The following is a 22,083-nucleotide window of genomic DNA, read 5'->3' on the forward strand; positions in this document are numbered from 1 at the left end:
AGACTCACTTGCTCACTTGGTTATCCCAGTAGTGAGCTAAAGTCCAGTCCATCCACAGGTGGGCCCTGCTCTCTGGCTTTCTCTTGTTGGTGTGGTACCATCTATGATTCCCAGTCAGGGTCTGCTCCCCAGTTCGTGCGACAGTTTGATGTGTGTCCATCATCCATTATGCATTTTCTTTTTTATTTAATGTGGACATCGCCCCTAGGCATAAGAGTGCTCGACAAAAAAATGTGGAATCAATAGCAACTAACTATTGTATAACACTGTCAAAAATAAATCGATAAACGACAAAACAGGACAGACTGGTCAAGTCATCACAACACTGGGTAGTCGATCATATGGATGGGAATAAGTTTAAGTGTTGACAGCATTAGGAGAGTTTCTATAAAATGGGAAGATTTATTTGTATTTTATTTTTTTAATACGTCGAAGTGGGTGTTGTAGGAACTGCTGATGGAACAGTGTTCCGGATTCTTGATGTACTTCTTGACACTGAGTGTTTCTTCCAACTTATAATGACTGCGGAAGCTGAAAGATTTGTGCTAGCCTCAATCTGGTTCTTTGTCTAATCGCTGGTGCCATTTCTGTTCTGTCCCTTGTCTGAGCCCCATCTCAAATCACTCACTGATGCAAGGGAGAAAGGTTACTTTCTTGGTGGTCTTTGTATTCGTCTTTAAAGGGAGCACACGTCTCATATCATTCAAAGGTATCTGTCTATTGTAGCACACATCAGCATTTGGGTTTGGTTATACTCCAGACAGAGTGCCTGGTGATTGATTCTAAGACTATTATGAGTACAGCTTGTGTTCTGGGACATCTTCGCTATCATCTGTACATTTAAAGCTCTGGTTGTGATTTCTGTACTGGTCTCACTTCACCGGCTACTCCAGGAATCCTCCTCCTCCCACTACCATATATGTACCTGAACCTCCTCACATGTGCAATAAATCTCACCAGACGTGCACATTTTTTAATGAAACCTGACGAAGTCTGTGTTTTTCAATGATAGCTATGCACTGTACAACACTACTATATCAGGTTTTTTTTTTCTCCTATAATAGGTACCAAACCAAGCAATTTTTATACCTGGTCCCATTTTCTGCATATAGGCACTTCTTGGCGGTTTACTCATTTTATTTGCAAAATAACCACCTCTCCATACTTATGCCCCAGATCTTTGATTGTGTTTTTTAAAATTACTCAGAGTTGCTACATGTACTTTGCTTCTAGTGTGGGGTCAGGATCTGTTGTAGTGTTGCTACAGAGATAATGTGATAGAAATTATGCTTCCCAGTAATAGCTGAAGTTTTTAAAGTTGTGATCTATGTGATTTCCCCTGCAGTCGGGCATTGTCCAGCTTCTATGGGAAGAGAGCTCTGCTGTGGTGTACACCTGCAGTCTTGATGGTGCTGTACGACTCTGGGACGCGCGCTCTGGAAAGATGATCAGTGAATATAGAGGACACTCTGCCGAAATCCTCGACTTTGCTGTCAGCAAGTAAGTGTGTGGATATAGGGCTAATCCTTAAATGTGATGCTTTGGTTGATAGCACTAGCTCACAACTGTTCATGATCAGTAGTGATGTGATGCCTTAGCAGCTGCTCAGAGTGTTTTGGTGCAAAGTATATTGGTACCCACAAGCACCATTATAGTTCAACAGGCATGTACATGTTTCACTCCACTTATTCCGCTTAATATATATTGATAGTTTTTTTCCCCTATTCCAGTCAGGGACACACGTATTAATAGTGTTGAGGCTATGGGGTGCTCAGCCTCTTCTATTTATGGACTAGCTGTACCCGGCCACGCGTTGCTGTGGCTCAGTCTGGTTAAATGAAAGAGAAAGGAAAGAGTAAGCCCACGTTTCTAATAGGTTTAATTTCACAATGCTTTTGCGTATACAATATGTTTTTATGACTATTGTCTGTATGCGTCCCTTGTAGTTGTTGCGCAGCAACCTAATCAATAGGGTCTGTTTGGCCTTATGATTAAAAACATGCGCGTATTGGACACACGCGTATTCAAATCCAATGTTGTGTATAAATAAACACGCGCTAATGTTGCAAAGTGAATCAACTCCTCCCCCCTCCCTCCACCCACTTCCTGGTCTGCCATCCTGACACCAACTGTCCATCCTAATGTATTTATACTATTGTCTCTATGCGTCCTTTCTTAATGTTGCAAAGTGAACCAACTCCTCCCCCCTCCCTCCACCCACTTCCCGGTCTGCCATCCTGACGCTAACTGTCCATTCTAATAAATGTAGTTATTGTCTCTATGCGTACCTTGTTGTTGCGCAGCAACCAAATCGATAGGGTCTGTCCGGCCTTTCGATTAAAAACACGCGCATATTGGCCACGCGTGTATTTGAATCCAACGTTGTGTTAATATAAACACACGCTTAATCAAATTCAATGTTGTGAAAATTTCAAAGCAATCGGTGAAGAACTTTCAGAGATTTACGATTTTGAACAAACTAACATTTACATTTTTATTTATATAGATTTGCACACGTATGCATAAATGCAAATTATGTATGCTTTAATTAACAATAATTTGGATGCCTCATTCAACTTCTACCCTCCTGTTCTGATCCCAAGCACCAGACCAAAATGCTGAAAAATTTCGGAGCTGTGGGATATGCTATGTGTAAAAGAGGGAGCAAAGGGTTAGACATAGCTATGCATGGTTGCAAAACCCTGTCTCTGCCAACCTGGTCTTGGTTTTTGAGTCATGATGGTTTGTGCTGGTATATTTGTCACATATCAAAAAACAAGGGCACCCAACAAGTCAGCACAGGACCTCGGGGAACGTATTTTTTCTAACAACAATGGTCCCATGCATAGACGGGTACAAGAAAATAAAATATACACACAATGGATCTATATTGAGTAACGTGATTTATCCAGCCGGACAGGGATCACAATTTTTACTATAGAGTAAATTCAAAACGGAAAATACCTTACATCCAAAAGAGTGAGACACAAGCCTGTGCCCTCACGCTTACAAATTGGCAAAATAGGAGAGTAGGAAAGGCAGAGAAGAGACAATTTAGGCAAAGAGTGAGTGATTTCTGAAGAATAAAAAAGTAGCAGAAATTCAATTACACCATTATATGCATATTACATTCGGTATATATTCACATATATGGTGTTACAACAAGTCGACGGCGTTTCGATCCCTAAACCAAAATACATGGGATCATCATCAGGACAAAAAGTTTGTTTGCCTAAAGAATATGTAACACAATAGCCTGTTCAGTACAGTTATACGTCTCAACCATAATTTAGGCTTCATGAAAATTCCTGGGATGTCCCCCTACCCTAAACACCTGAAGAAACCGAAGCTTGCACTGGTGGATCTAGTGAAAATCCTACATGCTTTGGGTTGCATGATTGTCTTTAGTTCTATAAGTCTCATACTTTCATGCTCCTGTCACAGGATGTTTCTTGGATATAAAGTCTGAGTGCTTTTTCAGTTTGCAACAGCACTGTTCAGTCTTAACATCTCCCTTAGCGGTTTCCCAATTTCATGGTCTTGGTAGCTTTTCATCTTGAAAGTTGGTGGAGTACCCTTATTTCCTTACCTAAGCGACTTGTTGACGACGATCAGACTTACGATGAAGCATTGCATCACATACAGAGCTTCATAGTCTGTTTTTGGTAGATGCAGAGAAATCTTATCGAGTACAAGAGTGGTAACTTAGGTTCATACGTTCGATTCTGGAATCTGTCCTTTTGCAGGAGAGTGTGTGTACAGTGGAACTTAGCTTATTCAACATATACTCAATATGCAGTATAGGAACTCGATGGAAGCTATACAAATCAGGTTGTCCTGACCCAGCCGGGGCAGGAGTTTTATTACCAAAAAACAAATGTCAAATACACAATACAATTTTCAAGACACAAGCCTGTGCCGTACTGAAAAAACAGGAGAAAATAGATATAGGGTGAAGAAAAGGGTGATTTTCAGGCAAGGAAAGAGAGCAAAGACAGGGCACTGCATAAAATGCGAAGGTTACTAGCAGTGTCGCCTGGAGTGGAATGTACACAAGATTTAACAATATTTCAAGTGTCAACCACTCTTGGGTGTCGACGTTTCGATCCCTAAAGGCTCTAGTGGATGCACGGGATCATCATCAGGACTTATTTAAGTAGCAAAACATGCCTGAATGAGCAAAGCCTGGTTAGAGAAAAGGAACAAAAGGAAACAAAGTTTTTACAGATACTTTGCCAACAAAGAATTCATAGAGACCTAACTGCCCAAACTGTAATTACAATCGGAATCGCTGTGCGTGACCCAGTGCATGGTGTTTTAGTGTTGCGTAAAAATTACAAAGCTAAACAATGCATATTATCATAACTTCCGGAATCGCAGTGTCATGCGTGAGGTTCACTCAACTCTGGGGCTCCGTGGTGATTGTGAGCCTAGTATAAATCTATTAAGCAGTACCAAGTGCCCTTTACTCTAATTTAGAAGAATCGTGAAGGGACTAGGGTCAGACGGGTGAGTTTAAGGAGGTTTATTGAACAATTACCATCTCAACAAACCATTGGGACAGAAACAATGTTAAACGTACCATATGGTTGGGCTCACACATAAGATTCAGTGGAGTTAATTGGTTGTATCAATATGATCTCGGTAAAAAACTTCAAACGTCGGTCTGTGGGAGGCTGCACTATAGTGAAGGAATCAAAGATAGAGATTTAAAACCGGGAAGTTGCACAACCAGCGAGCATATCCCATGTGGGGACGAGGTGGTTACCTTATAAGTTACGTGCTAGCGTCGGATTCGATTGTAAACAAACATCAATGGTACCGTGTTTTGTAACAGTATTTCCGACTCCTTTCTGGGGATTAAAGAGGAGACTCGGCTTACTTAAACGATTGCAAAGTGGTGGCAATACAGTGATTTAATCTAGGACAGACGCACGTTACTTACGAAGTTAACGATTCCGGAAGTTATGATAATATGCATTGTTTAGCTTTGTAATTTTTACGCAACACTAAAACACCATGCACTGGGTCACGCACAGCGATTCCGATTGTAATTACAGTTTGGGCAGTTAGGTCTCTATGAATTCTTTGTTGGCAAAGTATCTGTAAAAACTTTGTTTCCTTTTGTTCCTTTTCTCTAACCAGGCTTTGCTCATTCAGGCATGTTTTGCTACTTAAATAAGTCCTGATGATGATCCCGTACATCCACTAGAGCCTTTAGGGATCGAAACGTCGACACCCAAGAGTGGTTGACACTTGAAATATTGTTAAATCTTGTGTACATTCCACTCCAGGCGACACTGCTAGTAACCTTCGCATTTTATGCAGTGCCCTGTCTTTGCTCTCTTTCCTTGCCTGAAAATCACCCTTTTCTTCACCCTATATCTATTTTCTCCTGTTTTTTCAGTACGGCACAGGCTTGTGTCTTGAAAATTGTATTGTGTATTTGACATTTGTTTTTTGGTAATAAAACTCCTGCCCCGGCTGGGTCAGGACAACCTGATTTGTATAGCTTCCATCGAGTTCCTATACTGCATATTGAGTATATGTTGAATAAGCTAAGTTCCACTGTCTCTTTATAACAAAGTTATACCCATGGCCCTTAGCTATCCGTTGGGTTCCCCTTGTCTTAAAGAAAGGTTCTAAGTGCAATCACCAGGATTGCAGGGTTTCTCTAAAACTCTAAAATACCTCACCTATGAGGTTGACCTTCCTAGTGCCCAAGTACACGCACTTTCTTTCACTCTAGAAATCTAAAAATCTTTTCTAAGCCTCAAGAGATGTCAGACCATGCCCCGTTGTACACGATAGATCACATCAAACACTTATGCACATTACCTTCCCTTCTCTCTGAAAACCCAGATGCCCCAGAAATTGCTGTATCCAGTTTACCAGAGCAATTAGAGAAGCTCAAGAAAAAACAGGTCAGACTTCAATTGATGGTTTTAATGCTCACGGATTATCTCAAATCCGGAGTTATCCCAGTAGGATTGCAGGTTCGCAATATCCCTGGGATATTTACGGACAACCCTAAATACATTACGAATTTTAGCCCCATTGGTACCACTTGTTCAAGACAGTGGTTAGCACTCGGCATTGACATCGCCTCGGAGACCTTAAAAGCCCTTGAGATAGAGATCACTGACCTCCTGAAACAAATCAACGACTCTGACCCCACGGCCGAATGTAAAAAATTGTTAGAACAGGTAGACAAAACGGTGGCCGAATATCACCGCATTGAACAGAATAAAAAATCCAACAAAATCAAAAAAGACATTAAGAACTATAGTGCTGAGTCTACATACCCATATCTGAATAAAGACTTCTACACTAATAGGCCTTATTTCAACCCCCATAACAGGCCCTGGGGTCGTTTTAATAAACGACAAAACATAGTGGGTTTTTCGGATACCTCAGAGGACTCATCTGACAACTCAGATCCAGGTGAGGGAGGAAGTAACCCTAGAAGGGGTCGTGGAGGAGCACAAGGCAACAATAATTTTTTAGGCAGAGGTCAACAAGGCACCCCCCAGAGAGGCAAGGCCAAGAAAACCAGGAAATGGTTCAATGCCCCAGGGGAGCGGAGGACCCGCAACAATTTTTACCAATGGTCCTAACCACAACACCTAATCTGACTGAAACTTTACCCATTTTTAATTTGTCAAATCATATTCTCCAACATTCTGAATTAGAACTACTAAAGAAAGGATTGTCTTTTGTTCCAACGGTGCGCCCAAATTACATGGAACTGCAAACTGAGTTGTTGCGTTTTTTTAGACTGGTTCGTCTGAAAGCATTTTTTCAACTGCACCCTACACCTGATCCTATTCGAAATACTCCTTTCTCACCGCCCTCCACCTTTTTACCAACGGCAAGCATGATCCCTCCGGAAATCATCACATTTGAGAAATTGATTCTCAAGGAAGTAGAGATCCTTGAAAAAAAGAAACTGTTCATTCCATACAATATACCTAAGGTGGAAAAAGACGCAATAGATTCGCTTAAATCCAAGACGGATCTCATTATCAAGAGCGCAGATAAAGGGGGAGGGATTGTGTTACAGAACATTGACACATATAAGAGAGAGATTTATCGCCAGCTAAGTAATAAGGAACATTACCTGAGATTGGGCCGTAATCCTACACAGGAGATCCAGAGCCTGATCAAGAAAATCACGTCAGAAGCCAGAGATGAGGGCTTTCTCAGCAAGAAGGAATACAACTTCCTTAATGTCAAGTGTCCTAGACTGCCGGTCATATACACCCTCCCAAAAATCCACAAGGATACTGAGAACCCACCAGGCCGACCTATAGTCTCGGCGTGTGGTTCTATCTTGGAACCATTAGGGTCCTATGTTGACCACTTCATTAAGGACTTTGTGCCCTCTACATGTTGTTACGTTCGTGACAGAATGCAAATGATTAATCTGGTTGAGCATCAACCCTTTGACCCCAGTACTCAAACACTTTGTACACTAGACGTAGAGTCGCTCTACACCAATATACCTCAGGGAGCGGCTCTTCGGGTCATCGAAAGGACACTGGACTCTAGACCTCGTCCACACAGGGTACCCACATTTTTTATACTACAGCTGCTGGAACTCTGTCTTACTAAGAACTTTTTTGTTTTTGATGGGGTATTCTTTCAACAGATCAAAGGTACCTCCATGGGAGCTATTTTTGCTCCTCACTTGGCTATTCTGTACATGGACGCATTAGAGACTGGCACAATCCTAGATGATACTAACCCATTCAGAACGAGTATCGATTGCTGGCGTCGCTATATAGACGACATTTTTCTGGTCTGGAATGGTGATAGTGATATCCTCACTTCCTTTCTACACTGGTTGAACAACAACTGTGACAATTTACAATTCACTCTTGCGCACCACAGTACTGAGATAGCATTTCTTGACCTCACAATTTACCATGAGGAGGGCGAATTATTGACTCGCCTTTACAGGAAGCCGACTGAAAGGAACACTTTACTGAGATATGACAGTAATCATCCCAAAGCCCTGAAAGACTCTCTCCCTTACTCACAGTTCCTCCGAATCAGGAGGAATTGTTCCTCAAAGACGGATTATTTTAGGGAAGCAGGCATACTATGCACAAAACTTAAAACAAGAGGCTACCCGAGTAGGATAGTGAGAAACGCATCGAAACGGGCATGGTACTGTCCAAGAGATGTGCTACTCCAACCCAAAACCAAGCAAAATTCAGAAAGAATTGCCTGTGTAACAACTTTCTCCCCAATTTCAAACAAAATAAGAAAAACAATTCTACGCCACTGGCCAACCCTCAACTCAGGGACACTAAATTTTGACAAACCACTGTTTGCTTTCAAGAAGAGTCGAAACATCAAAGACCATCTTGTCCGTGCAGCCCTGCCAGCACCACCTTTAAAGAGCACAATAGATTCTAATTGGGGGTTGCCAGCCTTGAGGGGACATGTGAAGTGTGGGAGTTGTATTGTGTGCGATCTGACACTCGAGGGGCGCACTTTCAGTCACAATAACATCACGAATCACTTAAAAGATTTCACAAACTGCAACACCTGCAATGTGATCTATGCCATTGTATGTCCATGTCCTTTAATGTATGTGGGACAAACGACCCAGAAAATCAAGACCAGAATTAGTCAACATCGGAGCCGCATACGTTGTGGGACCATGAATGCCCCGTTGGTTGAACATTTCACAAATATGAACCACTCGGCAGACGACTTGAAATGGACTATCCTCAAAACTGTCAAACTACCACAGAGAGGTGGTAACTTACAACAACTGCTCAACAGGGAAGAACTAAAATCTATCATCCAATTCAACACGATCCGCACAGGCTTGAATCGGAACGAGGATTGGACAACATTGCTTTGAGGAAACTTTTGGTCCAAAGAACATTCTGAAAATAAGATTGTGATGCTCAACGAGACTTCGAGGGTCCCACTAAAGACTTAATAAACATTGTGTGAGGATGAGAATTTCTGATTGCATCGAGGCATCTGGAGATGACGATTGGGAATTATTAAAAAAAATTTTTTTGTTTTTAAAATGAATAGTCACTTTTCACTTATGCACAACTGTCACTTTGTTGCACATATGTCACTATTATCCGAAGTTGTTCCAAATAGGTTCACTTTAATCCCTGAAGACAGTCCCTCAGAAGTATCTACACCACGCCTTGTCCTAACAGTAGTGCTGCAGGAAACTCTATACTGTCTATCCATAGCCTTCCATTCTTTCTCCACTCCAAGATGGCCGACAACTTAGCGTAGTCGCCGGCGCCAAATGACGCCTTCCGCCCACAACACGTGATCGGAACAAGTCTTACAAACCACCCTCGCGGACATGCCCTCACTCTGTAACCGGCATCGTCCGAGCACCCCTGGGAGAGGCGCTGGCATATTATGACCAAGTAAGTTGAACGCTAATGCCCAGCGGCAAACTCTATCTTTCAGTACTGAACCGGGCTTAGCATTTTTTCCGCGCATGCTGATTCCACAACTCCTTGTTTCAGCGCCCGATATCCACATAGTTGAAGCCCAGGGCGAAGCAAGCCTGGAAACGTTAACTTCGTAAGTAACGTGCGTCTGTCCTAGATTAAATCACTGTATTGCCACCACTTTGCAATCGTTTAAGTAAGCCGAGTCTCCTCTTTAATCCCCAGAAAGGAGTCGGAAATACTGTTACAAAACACGGTACCATTGATGTTTGTTTACAATCGAATCCGACGCTAGCACGTAACTTATAAGGTAACCACCTCGTCCCCACATGGGATATGCTCGCTGGTTGTGCAACTTCCCGGTTTTAAATCTCTATCTTTGATTCCTTCACTATAGTGCAGCCTCCCACAGACCGACGTTTGAAGTTTTTTACCGAGATCATATTGATACAACCAATTAACTCCACTGAATCTTATGTGTGAGCCCAACCATATGGTACGTTTAACATTGTTTCTGTCCCAATGGTTTGTTGAGATGGTAATTGTTCAATAAACCTCCTTAAACTCACCCGTCTGACCCTAGTCCCTTCACGATTCTTCTAAATTAGAGTAAAGGGCACTTGGTACTGCTTAATAGATTTATACTAGGCTCACAATCACCACGGAGCCCCAGAGTTGAGTGAACCTCACGCATGACACTGCGATTCCGGAAGTTATGATAATATGCATTGTTTAGCTTTGTAATTTTTACGCAACACTAAAACACCATGCACTGGGTCACGCACAGCGATTCCGATTGTAATTACAGTTTGGGCAGTTAGGTCTCTATGAATTCTTTGTTGGCAAAGTATCTGTAAAAACTTTGTTTCCTTTTGTTCCTTTTCTCTAACCAGGCTTTGCTCATTCAGGCATGTTTTGCTACTTAAATAAGTCCTGATGATGATCCCGTGCATCCACTAGAGCCTTTAGGGATCGAAACGTCGACACCCAAGAGTGGTTGACACTTGAAATATTGTTAAATCTTGTGTACATTCCACTCCAGGCGACACTGCTAGTAACCTTCGCATTTTATGCAGTGCCCTGTCTTTGCTCTCTTTCCTTGCCTGAAAATCACCCTTTTCTTCACCCTATATCTATTTTCTCCTGTTTTTTCAGTACGGCACAGGCTTGTGTCTTGAAAATTGTATTGTGTATTTGACATTTGTTTTTTGGTAATAAAACTCCTGCCCCGGCTGGGTCAGGACAACCTGATTTGTATAGCTTCCATCGAGTTCCTATACTGCATATTGAGTATATGTTGAATAAGCTAAGTTCCACTGTCTCTTTATAACAAAGTTATACCCATGGCCCTTAGCTATCCGTTGGGTTCCCCTTGTCTTAAAGAAAGGAGAGTGTGTGTACAGCATCAGAGCCTTAGTAGCTTTCTTTCTTCTGAACGTGGTCCTCTGCATAAGCAGAGCCTGCTGCGCCTGCCTCCTTCCTCTAGTTGGTGCCCCTGCAAGGGCTGCAGATGAGTTACTGCCAAAGTTCCCTGGGCTGGCAGTTGAGCCATTTCACTGGACACCTCTGAAAATATAGTATGGTTTCACTCACACTCTGCTGGTGGTATGAACTTTTTGGTGGAACAACCATTTCAGCTGGATTGGCCATTGGTCTTTGGAGTGTGAAAGAGCAGAAGCTCCACGTAAATGATTTGCAAAGGGAAGCATTTGTTGATCGCTGATGGCATCTGTGTCTCCAGTGCAAAGTTGTCTTTAATTGTTGACCGACAGTGCATTGCACGGTGTCCAATAAAAAGAGGCAAGGTTTGGCTCCGGGAGTCTCAAATATAGGTGTAGTTAAGGGAAGAAAATGCTGCTCTGATTGTGTCTGTGATTGTCATTCCTTTGTGGTCCTATAGCTTTGTCCATATTCATCTGCATCTATTGTCTCTTGTGCTCTGTATCACTTCACAAAATTTATTTCAAAGCCTGGCCTTCTGTCGGCAGGTATTCCCTAGGCTGTCCTTCTCAGCCTTGCTCCTCACATTGTTCCTTTACTGACTGCCTCATCAGTGACACCCCTTCTGCGTTGGAGGAGCCTGCGTGGTTGTTGCATTTAGCAGTACATTTTCCTAAGAGCAAGGCCAACTTCTGCTCAAGTGGTGAACCTTCAGATCAACAGTGCCTAGCACCTGTTTCAAAGTTCCTGTTAAGTCTTCCCCCAGCAGAGACTCTAATGCTGGTGGTGTAGGCGTCACCCTAACCACGCCTGAGCATCTGCTCCAAGAAGAGCCCTGGCCTATTTCCCATGACCGCGAATCAAAGAAAATAGCGGCCATAGGTGAAAACATTTACTGCTCTGGGAGCCTTGCCCTTCACTACTCCTGCTGTATAGAAAATGGCCCAGAAGATTCTGCCAAATCTTTCGCTTCAATCGTGAAATCATTTTACAGAGGTCATGCATTAAGTGCAGAATGCAGCCAAAGAAATCTGTAGGTCTGGTTCTGAACAGTCTGTTCTGTGACATGTTCGATGTGCTGCTCCCTTCGAAATCTGCTGGCATGACTGGGTCTGTTCCACCACCAGATTTGCATGGGATGTCCAGGCTAATCTGATATAATTGTATGGCTTCCTCTGATACCCTGGAGGTGGCCTTCACTGCCTGCCAATTCCAAAGGGAGTACTGAAAGTTTCCTTGGTTTTCCAGGAAAGGCCTTTTCAACACCATCAGTCCTCGCAGCTGAGATGGCAGCCGAATAAGTTCCTGCACTTAAACAGGGGATCACAGTGTGTCAAAGATTGTCATGGCCAGTAACAGCCTTCCACTTCTCCAGCTCCACCTGCAAAACCACTTAAACTGTTTTGAAGGAGCATGTGTGGCTAGTGGGGGAGAGGGTGTCTTGCCACCTGCCTTGTTGAAAAACTATCACGATGGACCACTGGATGCTGCAAGTAATAAGGCATGACTTCATCCTTCCTTTTCGATAGTTTACTCCTTTAATTTCCTCTACCCGCTCAAAGACCTCAGATGAGCATGCTTGTATCCCACAGTATTCTACACCAAGAGGTCTTGACTCGCCTGAGAAAATTGGATATGGAGCTAGTTTCGAAGCACAAGATCGGAAGGGATGTTCTTTCCGTTACTTTCTTGTTCCAAAAAAGACTGAGATATTTGTCCCATTCTCGACTTACTGGTATTAAATGTATTCCTCTGCAAGGAGAAATTCAAGAAGCTATCCCTTACATGTTCTGTTGACTGTTCTGGAAGAGTAGATGGTGTTCCGCAACTTGCAGAATGCATATTTTCACATACTGATGTGATAATTCAGGAGGGGTCACCTAGCACTTCTTCAGGCTTCTGAGTCTCCTGGCAGCCTGTATCCCGCTGGTCACTCACGCGTGTTGGCACATGCTTGCTCTTTAGTCGTGGGTCAACACTGGGCTGTGCTGATATACACTGTCCAGATTTCCCCAGAGGAATAAGTAGGTCGTCGGTGCTGGTCATTGACTTGCAGGTGACACCTCTTCCCTCGGTGACCATGGTTGTGAACTATGCCACTTTTCAGTTGGGGTGCTCCTCTGAATGCATGGGTGATCAGAGGCCTTTGGAATCTAGTGAAGCAGAGGTTTCATCAACCTGCTCAACTTTTGAGCGATGTTCCTGGCGCTATAGGCCTACTTGTTCTGCATCTGTGGTCAGTCGGTTCTGATCCTCCTGGACGAAAGGCCTGCAATGTCCTATGGTAACTAGCAGGGCAGTGTGGGCTCACATCTTTGAAGTCAGGAGGCATTGAGTCTGTGAGCCTGTGCTCTAGCTCACCATGTCTTGCTTGTCATCAACCACCCAATGGGTACCTCCTCACCCATGAGGGACGTTTTCACCCACCTACTTGACCTCCTGAATCATAGAATGGGACTATCGGGAACAGTGCTAAACTGGTTCACCTCCTTCCTCCAAAACAGAACTCAAAGATTCAAGGTCAACCAATCCTTATCTAACCCCACCCCAGTCCCTTTGGGAGTACCCCAGGGATCTTCCCTCTCCCCAACTCTGTTCAATTTGTTTATGGAACCACTCACTGAGCTTCTCAACTCTGCAAATATCCAATATCACATGTACGCTGACTACACACAACTCTACATTAAGATCCAGTCTCTTGAAGACATCAAGGCCCTTAACGCAACGCTCCAAAAGACACAGACCTGGCTGGCTAGGAACCATTTAAAACTAAACACACTAAAGACAGAATTCCTCTTAATCGCTCCCCCCCAACCAAACAACCATGATTGTTGAGTGGATGAAGCACCTAACTGCACTCAACGGTCAACCTCTCATTATAGATTCCGCTAAATCCCTAGGAATAACCCTGGATAATAAGCTAAATATGCAGAAGCACATGAGGGCTGCAACTAAAGGAGCAATTTTTCAGATGAACGTCCTGAGAAAGTTGAAACCCTTCATATCCGCAAACGACTTTAAACGGGCAGTTCAAACTCTAGTAATTCCCAGAGTGGACTATGGGAGTGTCGCTCTCTGTGGCCTTCCCAAATCGCTCCCCGCTCTGCTAAGAGCCTCAATCAATACAGCCGCCAGACTCATCACTGGCACCAAAAGAAACTGCCACATCTCCCCTGACCTTCATGCCCTCAACTGGTTGGCTTTTGAGGCTAGAATCAATTTAAAAATCGCCTGTATGACACATAAGGCATTACATCACAAAACCCTGAGGTACCTAGCTGAGAAACTAGTGCTATCTGGTGGTAACAGAGCTACCAGGAGCTCTGATAATCTTCTACTTAAACCTCAGCATTTCTCAAAGAAGAAAACAAACAATTGTACCTTCCCAGGAATGGCTCCCAGGATTGGAACACCTTACCATCAGAAACTAAACTTAACCCGTCTGCTGCCTTTTTAAAAAAAGAAGTGAAATCAATTCTCATGTCTAAATTTACTTGAACTTTTCTTGCACACTCTTTTAGATAGGTGCTCATTTCTAATAGTTACCAATACTGTTGTCACAGAAGTTTGTATATGTATATTTATATGAATATGGCACTCACCTATATTTGCCTTGTAAAGCGCTCTGATACCTGCAAGGGTCTTGTTCGCACTATACAAAACCGTCAAAATAAAAATAAAGTGATTCAGTACATATTTGCCTGCCAGGCCACCCCGCCAGCAGACCTCAGTCACGCTTAGGAATATGAACTACCAGTTGTTCTTCACCCTCCAGTTTCTGTTGCAGATAACTGTCTTTTCTCCATCTATTTCTCTGCTTGCTAGAGTGTTGATCAAGTTGCAGTAGAAATGTGTACAAACAAGTGATCTTAATTGCATCTGAATAGCCGCAGTGGATGTGGTTCCCTTGCATGTCCGTACCTGGTTCGCTTGTCTCTGTGCCCTCTCATTCAACTTCTGTTCAGAGCGCACCTTCTCTCATAATAAGGGAGGAGGAGGGGGCGGCAGAATCTGCATCTGAAATTCCAGCACCTCCACCTTTTATGCCTAGAGATTCTGGAGATTAAGCAAAGCAGATGGAGGCCCTGTGAGTTGTCTGCAGATATTGTGGATATAATCTTACCAGTGTAGCATACCACAACATCTTTTTGTTCTGTACACTTGTGTCCTGCTTGGTCACTTGATCCGTTGAAGAAAAGGTAGATGCCCTTAACCCTTTCACTGCGGGGCTAATTTCCCCGTGGTGCGGGGGGGAGGGGGGGCCGCGCACGGCGCCGCTGTGCTGATGGCGAGCCCAGGCTCGTCATGCAGCACGGTGCTCGTGTGCTCATGACGAGCCTGGGCTCGTCATGAACCCGCCCGTGCAATGGAACGCTCAGCACAGCGGGGGAATTAGCCCCGCGTGTGAGCGTTCCACGGCTCATGACGAGCCCAGGCTCGTCATGAGCACACGAGCAACGTGCTGCATGACGAGCCTGGGCTCGTCATCAGCACTGAAGGGGTTAAAGCGTTTCTTTCTGGTGTCTTGGGCTTTGTGCTATTTCAGCCCTGCAAAGCTTTGCAGTGGGTCCTAGGTCACTCTTTAGCACTGGACTGAATTGTCCATCTACTTGTCTTCATGTCTTTGACATGGGAAACAATTGTGACATAGACCTGACTGTAATATAGCTGTTTCAACTTTTCTAAGGCAGTCTGGTACATAGGGAGATTCAGGAGATATGGAATCTGCAGAAAGATAGAGCATCGACCACGAGGATCCTTACCAAAGCTAGGTAACTTGTTTTACATGCGATTTAGTATTGAACAGCAGTAATGGATTGTTAGATTGTGATGTAAGTGGAATCAATACCCAGCCAAGTAATCTCATGGTTTGCTTGCCAAGTGGAAGTTTTTTAGATGGAGAACTCGTTTGATTGGTGTAGATGGCGAAATGTATCCACTGGTAGTTTGAAAATCTCAGTGTATGTGTACATAGCAGCCTTTAAAACAGTAATAAGCATTTACTACTAGGTTTTCACACAGTGATGTTTGCTTTGATTAGTTAAGTCATTTATATGTTTAACATTCTGAATGTTGTATTTTGACGGCCTTTCAGATTCCACCAGCCCATTTTTCTTATGACCTGAAGATATTTTTGAGCAAGCAATTTTCTGTTGACAGCTTTTTCCGCCTAGATTTTAACACAATGTGGACAACAAATAGTTCACCATAAATGTATCTCAGATTATAGTAGAGAAACCATCTTTTTGAGAATTTCCGTTTAGTGGGCTTTTTTGGTACGTTTGTGTTCTTGTGGAGACGTTGCTAAGTACAGTACTTTGTGGTTCTTTTCTTTAACGTTTTCTAGTCTAACTTTTGTTGTGGGAAATTGTTCTGGGCTAAAGGCTGGGTTAAGAAAGTTGCACTGGTTGCCCATTGGGGAAAGAGTGAAGTTCAAATCCCTGTGTATTGCTCACCAAGCTTTCTGGAAATTGTGCCCAGAAATCAATCACTCTTTGATCTCCCCTTATCTGCCTAATAAAGCGCTTCGTTCTTCATCTGCATCTCTGGCCAAGATTCCTAGAATTTACAGAGCCGGTGCAGGAGGCCGTTCCTTCTCTTATAATGTATCAAAGCTGTGGAACCCTCTTCCTCTGTATATGAGAATCAATCCCAATCTGTCTAGTTTCCGTAAACAGCTTAAAACTTTTCTGTTCCAGTAATTAGAACCCCTTGTTTCTTTCAATGGCACCTTTTAGTCTTAGCGCCTGGACCCCTGAGGGCAGCTGTAACGCTCAACAAATCCCATTTTCATTTAATTTCTGCAACAAAGTATTGGTGGGGTGAAGTATACATTGAATATTTTGTAATGCTGTTTCTTTTGATTGCTTTATATTTCTCCAGATTGATTGATGTAATCCTACCTGCTTTTTATAATACATATATTTTTGATGTAATCCTACCTGCTTTTGACAGTACATGTATTTTTAATAGGGCTTTATTGGCTTACACATAGTTGCCTTTTTTTATCTGTCGCCCAGAGAGAAGAAAGTAAGGTGAAATTGACATCAGTGAAAGTGTTACTTTTAGGTCTCTTTATTACTTAAGTAGAAACGTCTATGATTTACATAGCTGGCGCTACTTGGTTGAATTGCATAAAATAAGATATTTTGCAGGTGTGTATGTTATACATCAGATGAACCTTCCCCGAATGTGTATGAGTTTAGAACGAATTATTTTCAACTGCAATAGAAAATAAAAATACCAGACCTCCATAAGAGGATAAGGTCCATAGTTTGCATGCAAGAAATTGAGATAACACAATGGGTAAGTTGTAACTATTTCTGAATGCCAGATGCTTAGCATGTTTTCTCAGTCATGTTAACCACACAAAGATAAAGGGCTAGATGTACGCCCTTTTTTTGCGCTTGCAAACGGGAGATTGGCCTGTTTGTGACAGCAAAAAAAGGGTCATGGCATGTACAAACGCTATTTTGCGAGTCACTGACTCTCAAAATAGCGTTTGCGACTCTCGCTATTAGGAAGGGGCGTCCCGTCCTAATAGCGAGACTCAATGCAATTTACTATTGTTTTGTGACCACATTTGATGCAGTAAAACACTAAGTTTACCACCTACTTCAAGTAGGTAGTAAACAACAAGCAAACGGGAAGGGGTCCACAGGGGACCCTTTCCTCTTTGTGAATGGGCACAAAAATATTATTTAAGAGCAGGCAGTGGTCCCAGGGAAAACTGCCTGCCCGTAAAAAAAATGAAACTGAAAAGTGTCATTTTAAAATGCATCCCGTTTCCCTTTAAGCAAAACGGGCTGCATTTAAAAGAATAAAACCGCTTTATTTAAAAAGCAATCACAGTCAGCAGGCCACCATCCCTAGGAGTGCTAGCCATGCCCAATCAGGTCGCAAATTGCGCTTGCCTCATGAATATTAATGAGGCATGCAGTTTGCGACCCCATTGGGAATCGCTAACAGTGTCTGAGACAGTTGTACATTCAGTTTTGCGAGTCGCAATTTGATGCAATTTGTGACTAGCAAGAGTGAATGGTCGTAAATCTTCCCCGAAAAATTATCCAGCATTAAGGACTCACTGGAAGAAAGAGCATAGCTAAGAGTTTATGGTTAAAGTGCCATTTCACCAATAACCTTAAGTATGGCCCAACACACAGTGGCTCTGCTCTTATGACTACCCTGGTAGGCCCTATACCACACTAAAGATTATAGCATTGACTAAGACAACTTATGGTCATGACCACACATCGACCAATGTTCTTGTTTTGTCCCTGAGCTAATATTATTCCATATTGCGTGTTTAACTGTATGCCTCATAAGTGTGATGTTGTTGTTCTTTCCTCTCTTAAGGGATGCCTCCACGGTAGTGACCGCCTCCGGAGATCACCAAGCCAAAGTCTTCTGTGTGCAGCGGCCGGACCGTTAGCAGCATCATACCACTAAGCTCCCGGATTTCTTTTGTCTGTGAGAAGAGCTGCGCATCTTGAAGTGGACTTCTTTTATTTGATAAATACATATATATATATATATTTTTCCTAATGCCCATTTATGCCAGGACTTAGGAGGCCTTGAAAACAGTGAGGCATTCCAGGTAGTCCAGCTGCAGCCTCCCATTTAATCATGATTGAGCTTCATGACATCCTGACCATGATTTTCCGCAGTGTATTTGCGTTGTGGCGTGATGCTACTCCTGTGTGCTTCTGGGATCTGCATTGCTGACAAAATAGATTTTATACATTTTTTCTTTTACAGAGGAAAGGTATGTTCAGATGTAGTGGGCCTCTGTTGACAGAATAGGAGTTATTCATGAAAAACACTCACTTCATCTCAGTCTTTCCCTCGTCCTGGTGATGTGATACATGTTCTGAATGTGTCTTTTATTTAGCCAATGTGACCTCACCTGAAGCAGGTTGAAATGCTCCTAAATGCGGCAGCGTTTCAAAGATTACTCCTTGCTTACCTTTGGGAGCTTGAACAGCTCCCCTTTGCTGTTTTCTCTTGCTTCAAATCTGAATTTATCCCACAACATTGCAAAATGTTTTGTTTCTTAATTAATTTCAATGTGTCTTTTGATGGTAGAGCTTCGCTTAAGTACACTTCTGTACATCCTGAGCCTTGCAAAGAAGTGGACTATACAAAACAGAAGATTGCAGATAGATATACGTCCAGAAATACGCCTTTATAGATGAGCTGCCCATGAGCCTGACACTTCTTTTGTTTGCTTTAGATTTAGATTTCGTGCTTTTAAACACAAGAATGTTCTGAAACTATGCAGGGACAATTTTGATTGATTGTATGCTGCTCAATAAAGATAGGGACTAAAACTCGGATTAAAATTTGAGTATCTCAGAACCAGGCACCCGTCGACAGAGAACATAAAACGGGTGGATGTAGCAATCATCAATTTATTCCTTTACTTACTGTGTCTTAGGGATTAAGTCACAGCCTGTGGCTTGCCTTGGGGCTTTTATATAGAGGTGCATCCCCCTCTGATCTATATTGTTCACTTATCTTTTAGAGTCTTGCAAAGTTCATACGAGAACTCTGCATTAGTCTGCGGACTTCCACAATTGGGTGGTGTACGTTTCGTATCTTCGATTACTGTGATGACACAGATAAGGGCTTGGCGCTTTTGGTGCCACACTGAAAATAATAGATTCCAAGCAGACCGAGTGATGAGGTCATGGGTAGAGTCGTGCAAGTTTGTGCACAGTGAGCGGATAGAGTATGTTATTCATCGGAAGTTCACATTGGATCACATGTCGCAAAAAGATCTGTGAGATTTAAGAAAGTAGTAAAAATTCTCCTCTTCCTGTGCCAAGGCCTCTCTTGGCGCTGGTCTAATGGTTGTTTACCACCACCAATACAGAATATATGATGATCAAGTGGTGTTACAAATTCGGCCAGAGAGTTAATTTGACATTGCAAGAAATATGAATGATTGTTACACGTGCAAATATGTAGAACTTAGTAAAGCCAACCCATCTGTTTAAGAGTTTAAAAGATGGTTTAAACCCATGCCAGCTAGTATGTTAAGAGATTAGATTTGAGAAAGTTTAGAGAAATAAATCTAAGCGTCTGAGAGACAGGTTTCCCGTTCTAGGTATGTGGTTAATGTAAGTGAAGACGCTAGCGCAGGCAGGCATGAAGCAGGTGAACATAAACTGAGGCGAGGAGTGAATAGGGTCAGTGACCTATTCGATCATCACAGACGGTCACTTATTTTGTTCTGCAGGTTTGTATGGCCCATAATGTGTCAAGCTTCTCTTCACCTAGTGCTTCTAATTCACAAACACTGCTCCATTAATGCTCTACTACTGTACAAGAAGGACCATATGTCGAATTATCATAACCCTTAAATGTGTCCGTTGCTTCCCATTTTTTAATTGGAATGAATTTTTTATGTATTGTGATGGAAAGTAACTGATAGCGAGAGGTAGAACTGTGGTACTTTGCATCCCTTGCTTTGCACCAGTTTCCCTTCTTTGGAAGAGACAGATGTTAACCTGTAGAAGTACAATCTGAATGGGTTGTAGCAAGGTTGATTTTCTGTTCTGAATAGTGTTTGGTTCCCTGCTTGACAAATGCAGGTGCTTTTTCATTAGTTTAATATTTAACATTTCATACTTTTATGATATAGCTCTATTTTTGGCACGGTCATATTTTAGCTTTTTGTTTCACTTTTTTTGTTTGGGAAATGTTGGCAACAACTGTTGCTTGAGAGAGTGTTGTGTGGTGGACATGTTTTGTTGAGTGTAGCAGTGTTGTTGTTTACTTTGGTCACAGATGTCCATTGTTTGGGCATCCATGCTTGCTTCACATTGCTGTAAACTTTATCCTGACACTCATCTGCAACACTTTAGGGATTTCAAAGCCATGACTTTTGTACCTCAGTGAAACTTACTAAAATATGTAAACTGGAGTAAAGAGAAAAGTTACATTGCTTTACCTGTCTAATTAACTGTGATGGCTTCTCTAAAACCAAATGTGCAGTTGACTTGCCAGTTACCAGGCAACTGTAGATTAAAATTTCTGACTATCGATGTGTGCGAGAGCTTGCTCAATAAAAGCATTCTTTATAAACCGTTCGCCTTCAGATGTGCCAAAGGTGTCCAACTTAAGGAATGTGCTCAAGAGGGTCTTTAACTCTCCTGGATCCTGCTGTGGATGGGATTTGAAAGAGAAGCTTGGAAACCAAGGTATGAAGGTGAGCCTTCGGCATGGCGATTTCTTGTAAGGCATGGCGCTCAGTTCACTATTAGCAATCACTGTCATGATTGTTTTCCATAGGAAACTTCGCACATGATATGAAAGTGGCCAACTTCTAAGAGTGTGTCCTTAAAATTTGTAGTTGAAAATAGCTACCAGTAGGGCACCACTCCTCCTAAACTAGATATCACTGGGTGGTCGTGCAACACATCCGTAGTAGTGTCCGAGTGGTACAATACATTAAGGAGTTATTTTCCCGTAGCTTGGTTAATGAGCGATGCAGCCATGTGTGGGTGTTTTCTGCAGGAGCCTAGGTTTTCTTTTTAAAATATTTACCTCCATCTCAAGAAGAGTAACAAGTAGATTTAGACTAAAACTAATTTTCCGACAGTATTATGTTCCTAGAACTGACTTATATTGAGTAATTCTCCATTTGTGGCTAAAGTTTAAAGTAGTTTTTTTTTTAAAAGAGTGCATTTTTTTGTAGCATGTGTGGCTGTAGTTACACAAGTGTAGCATGTTCCTGCATTCTAGTGTTGGACTGGGACGTTATCCAGTTACATTTTCTTTCCGCCATTGGCTCCAGGCACATTCAGAGTAGGTTCTGGGCTCCTTGTGTTGTGAACATGCTCAGTCAGCTCCTTTCGGTTCCTTATCGATTCCATTGTGTCACATTCAAGTAAGCTCCGCTACTTTAGACTCCCTGATATGCGAAGCCTCTGTTCCTCAAATCCCCCACATCAGTGATGGAAGGCACCCTTTCAAAATTGTTCATGCTTGCATTCAAAGTATGTGTTGTGGGACCACCATGTGTGTAATTTGTCATTCCTCTGACCACAATGACACCTCTTTGTGGTGCCGCGCTTTGAAAATTTAGAAAACATTCTGGAGTGGCACCGGGCACTCCTGAGGAAGGTCCCCTCTGCACAGAAGAACAAAGGGAAGCTGATCCCTTGGGTCTCAGAGTTGCTCCACCTCCACCCAG

The 22,083-nt window shown here is 42.6% G+C and overlaps 1 protein-coding gene across 1 annotated transcript in view; it reads left to right on the top strand.

The window, feature by feature from the left end:
* Nucleotides 1-20,972, top strand: part of AAMP (angio associated migratory cell protein) — a 102,108-nt gene extending 81,136 nt beyond the window's left edge. The window contains exons 10-11 of the mRNA XM_086954471.1: nucleotides 1,346-1,500; nucleotides 18,240-20,972. Of these exons, the coding sequence (XP_086810597.1) occupies nucleotides 1,346-1,500; nucleotides 18,240-18,315 (231 nt within the window). The 3' untranslated portion in view covers nucleotides 18,316-20,972. The remainder of the gene's footprint in view (nucleotides 1-1,345; nucleotides 1,501-18,239) is intronic.
* Nucleotides 20,973-22,083: the final 1,111 nt, after the last annotated feature.

Source organism: Lissotriton vulgaris, chromosome 2_1 (genome assembly GCF_964263255.1).
Source record: "Lissotriton vulgaris chromosome 2_1, aLisVul1.2, whole genome shotgun sequence".
NCBI lineage: Eukaryota > Metazoa > Chordata > Amphibia > Caudata > Salamandridae > Lissotriton > Lissotriton vulgaris.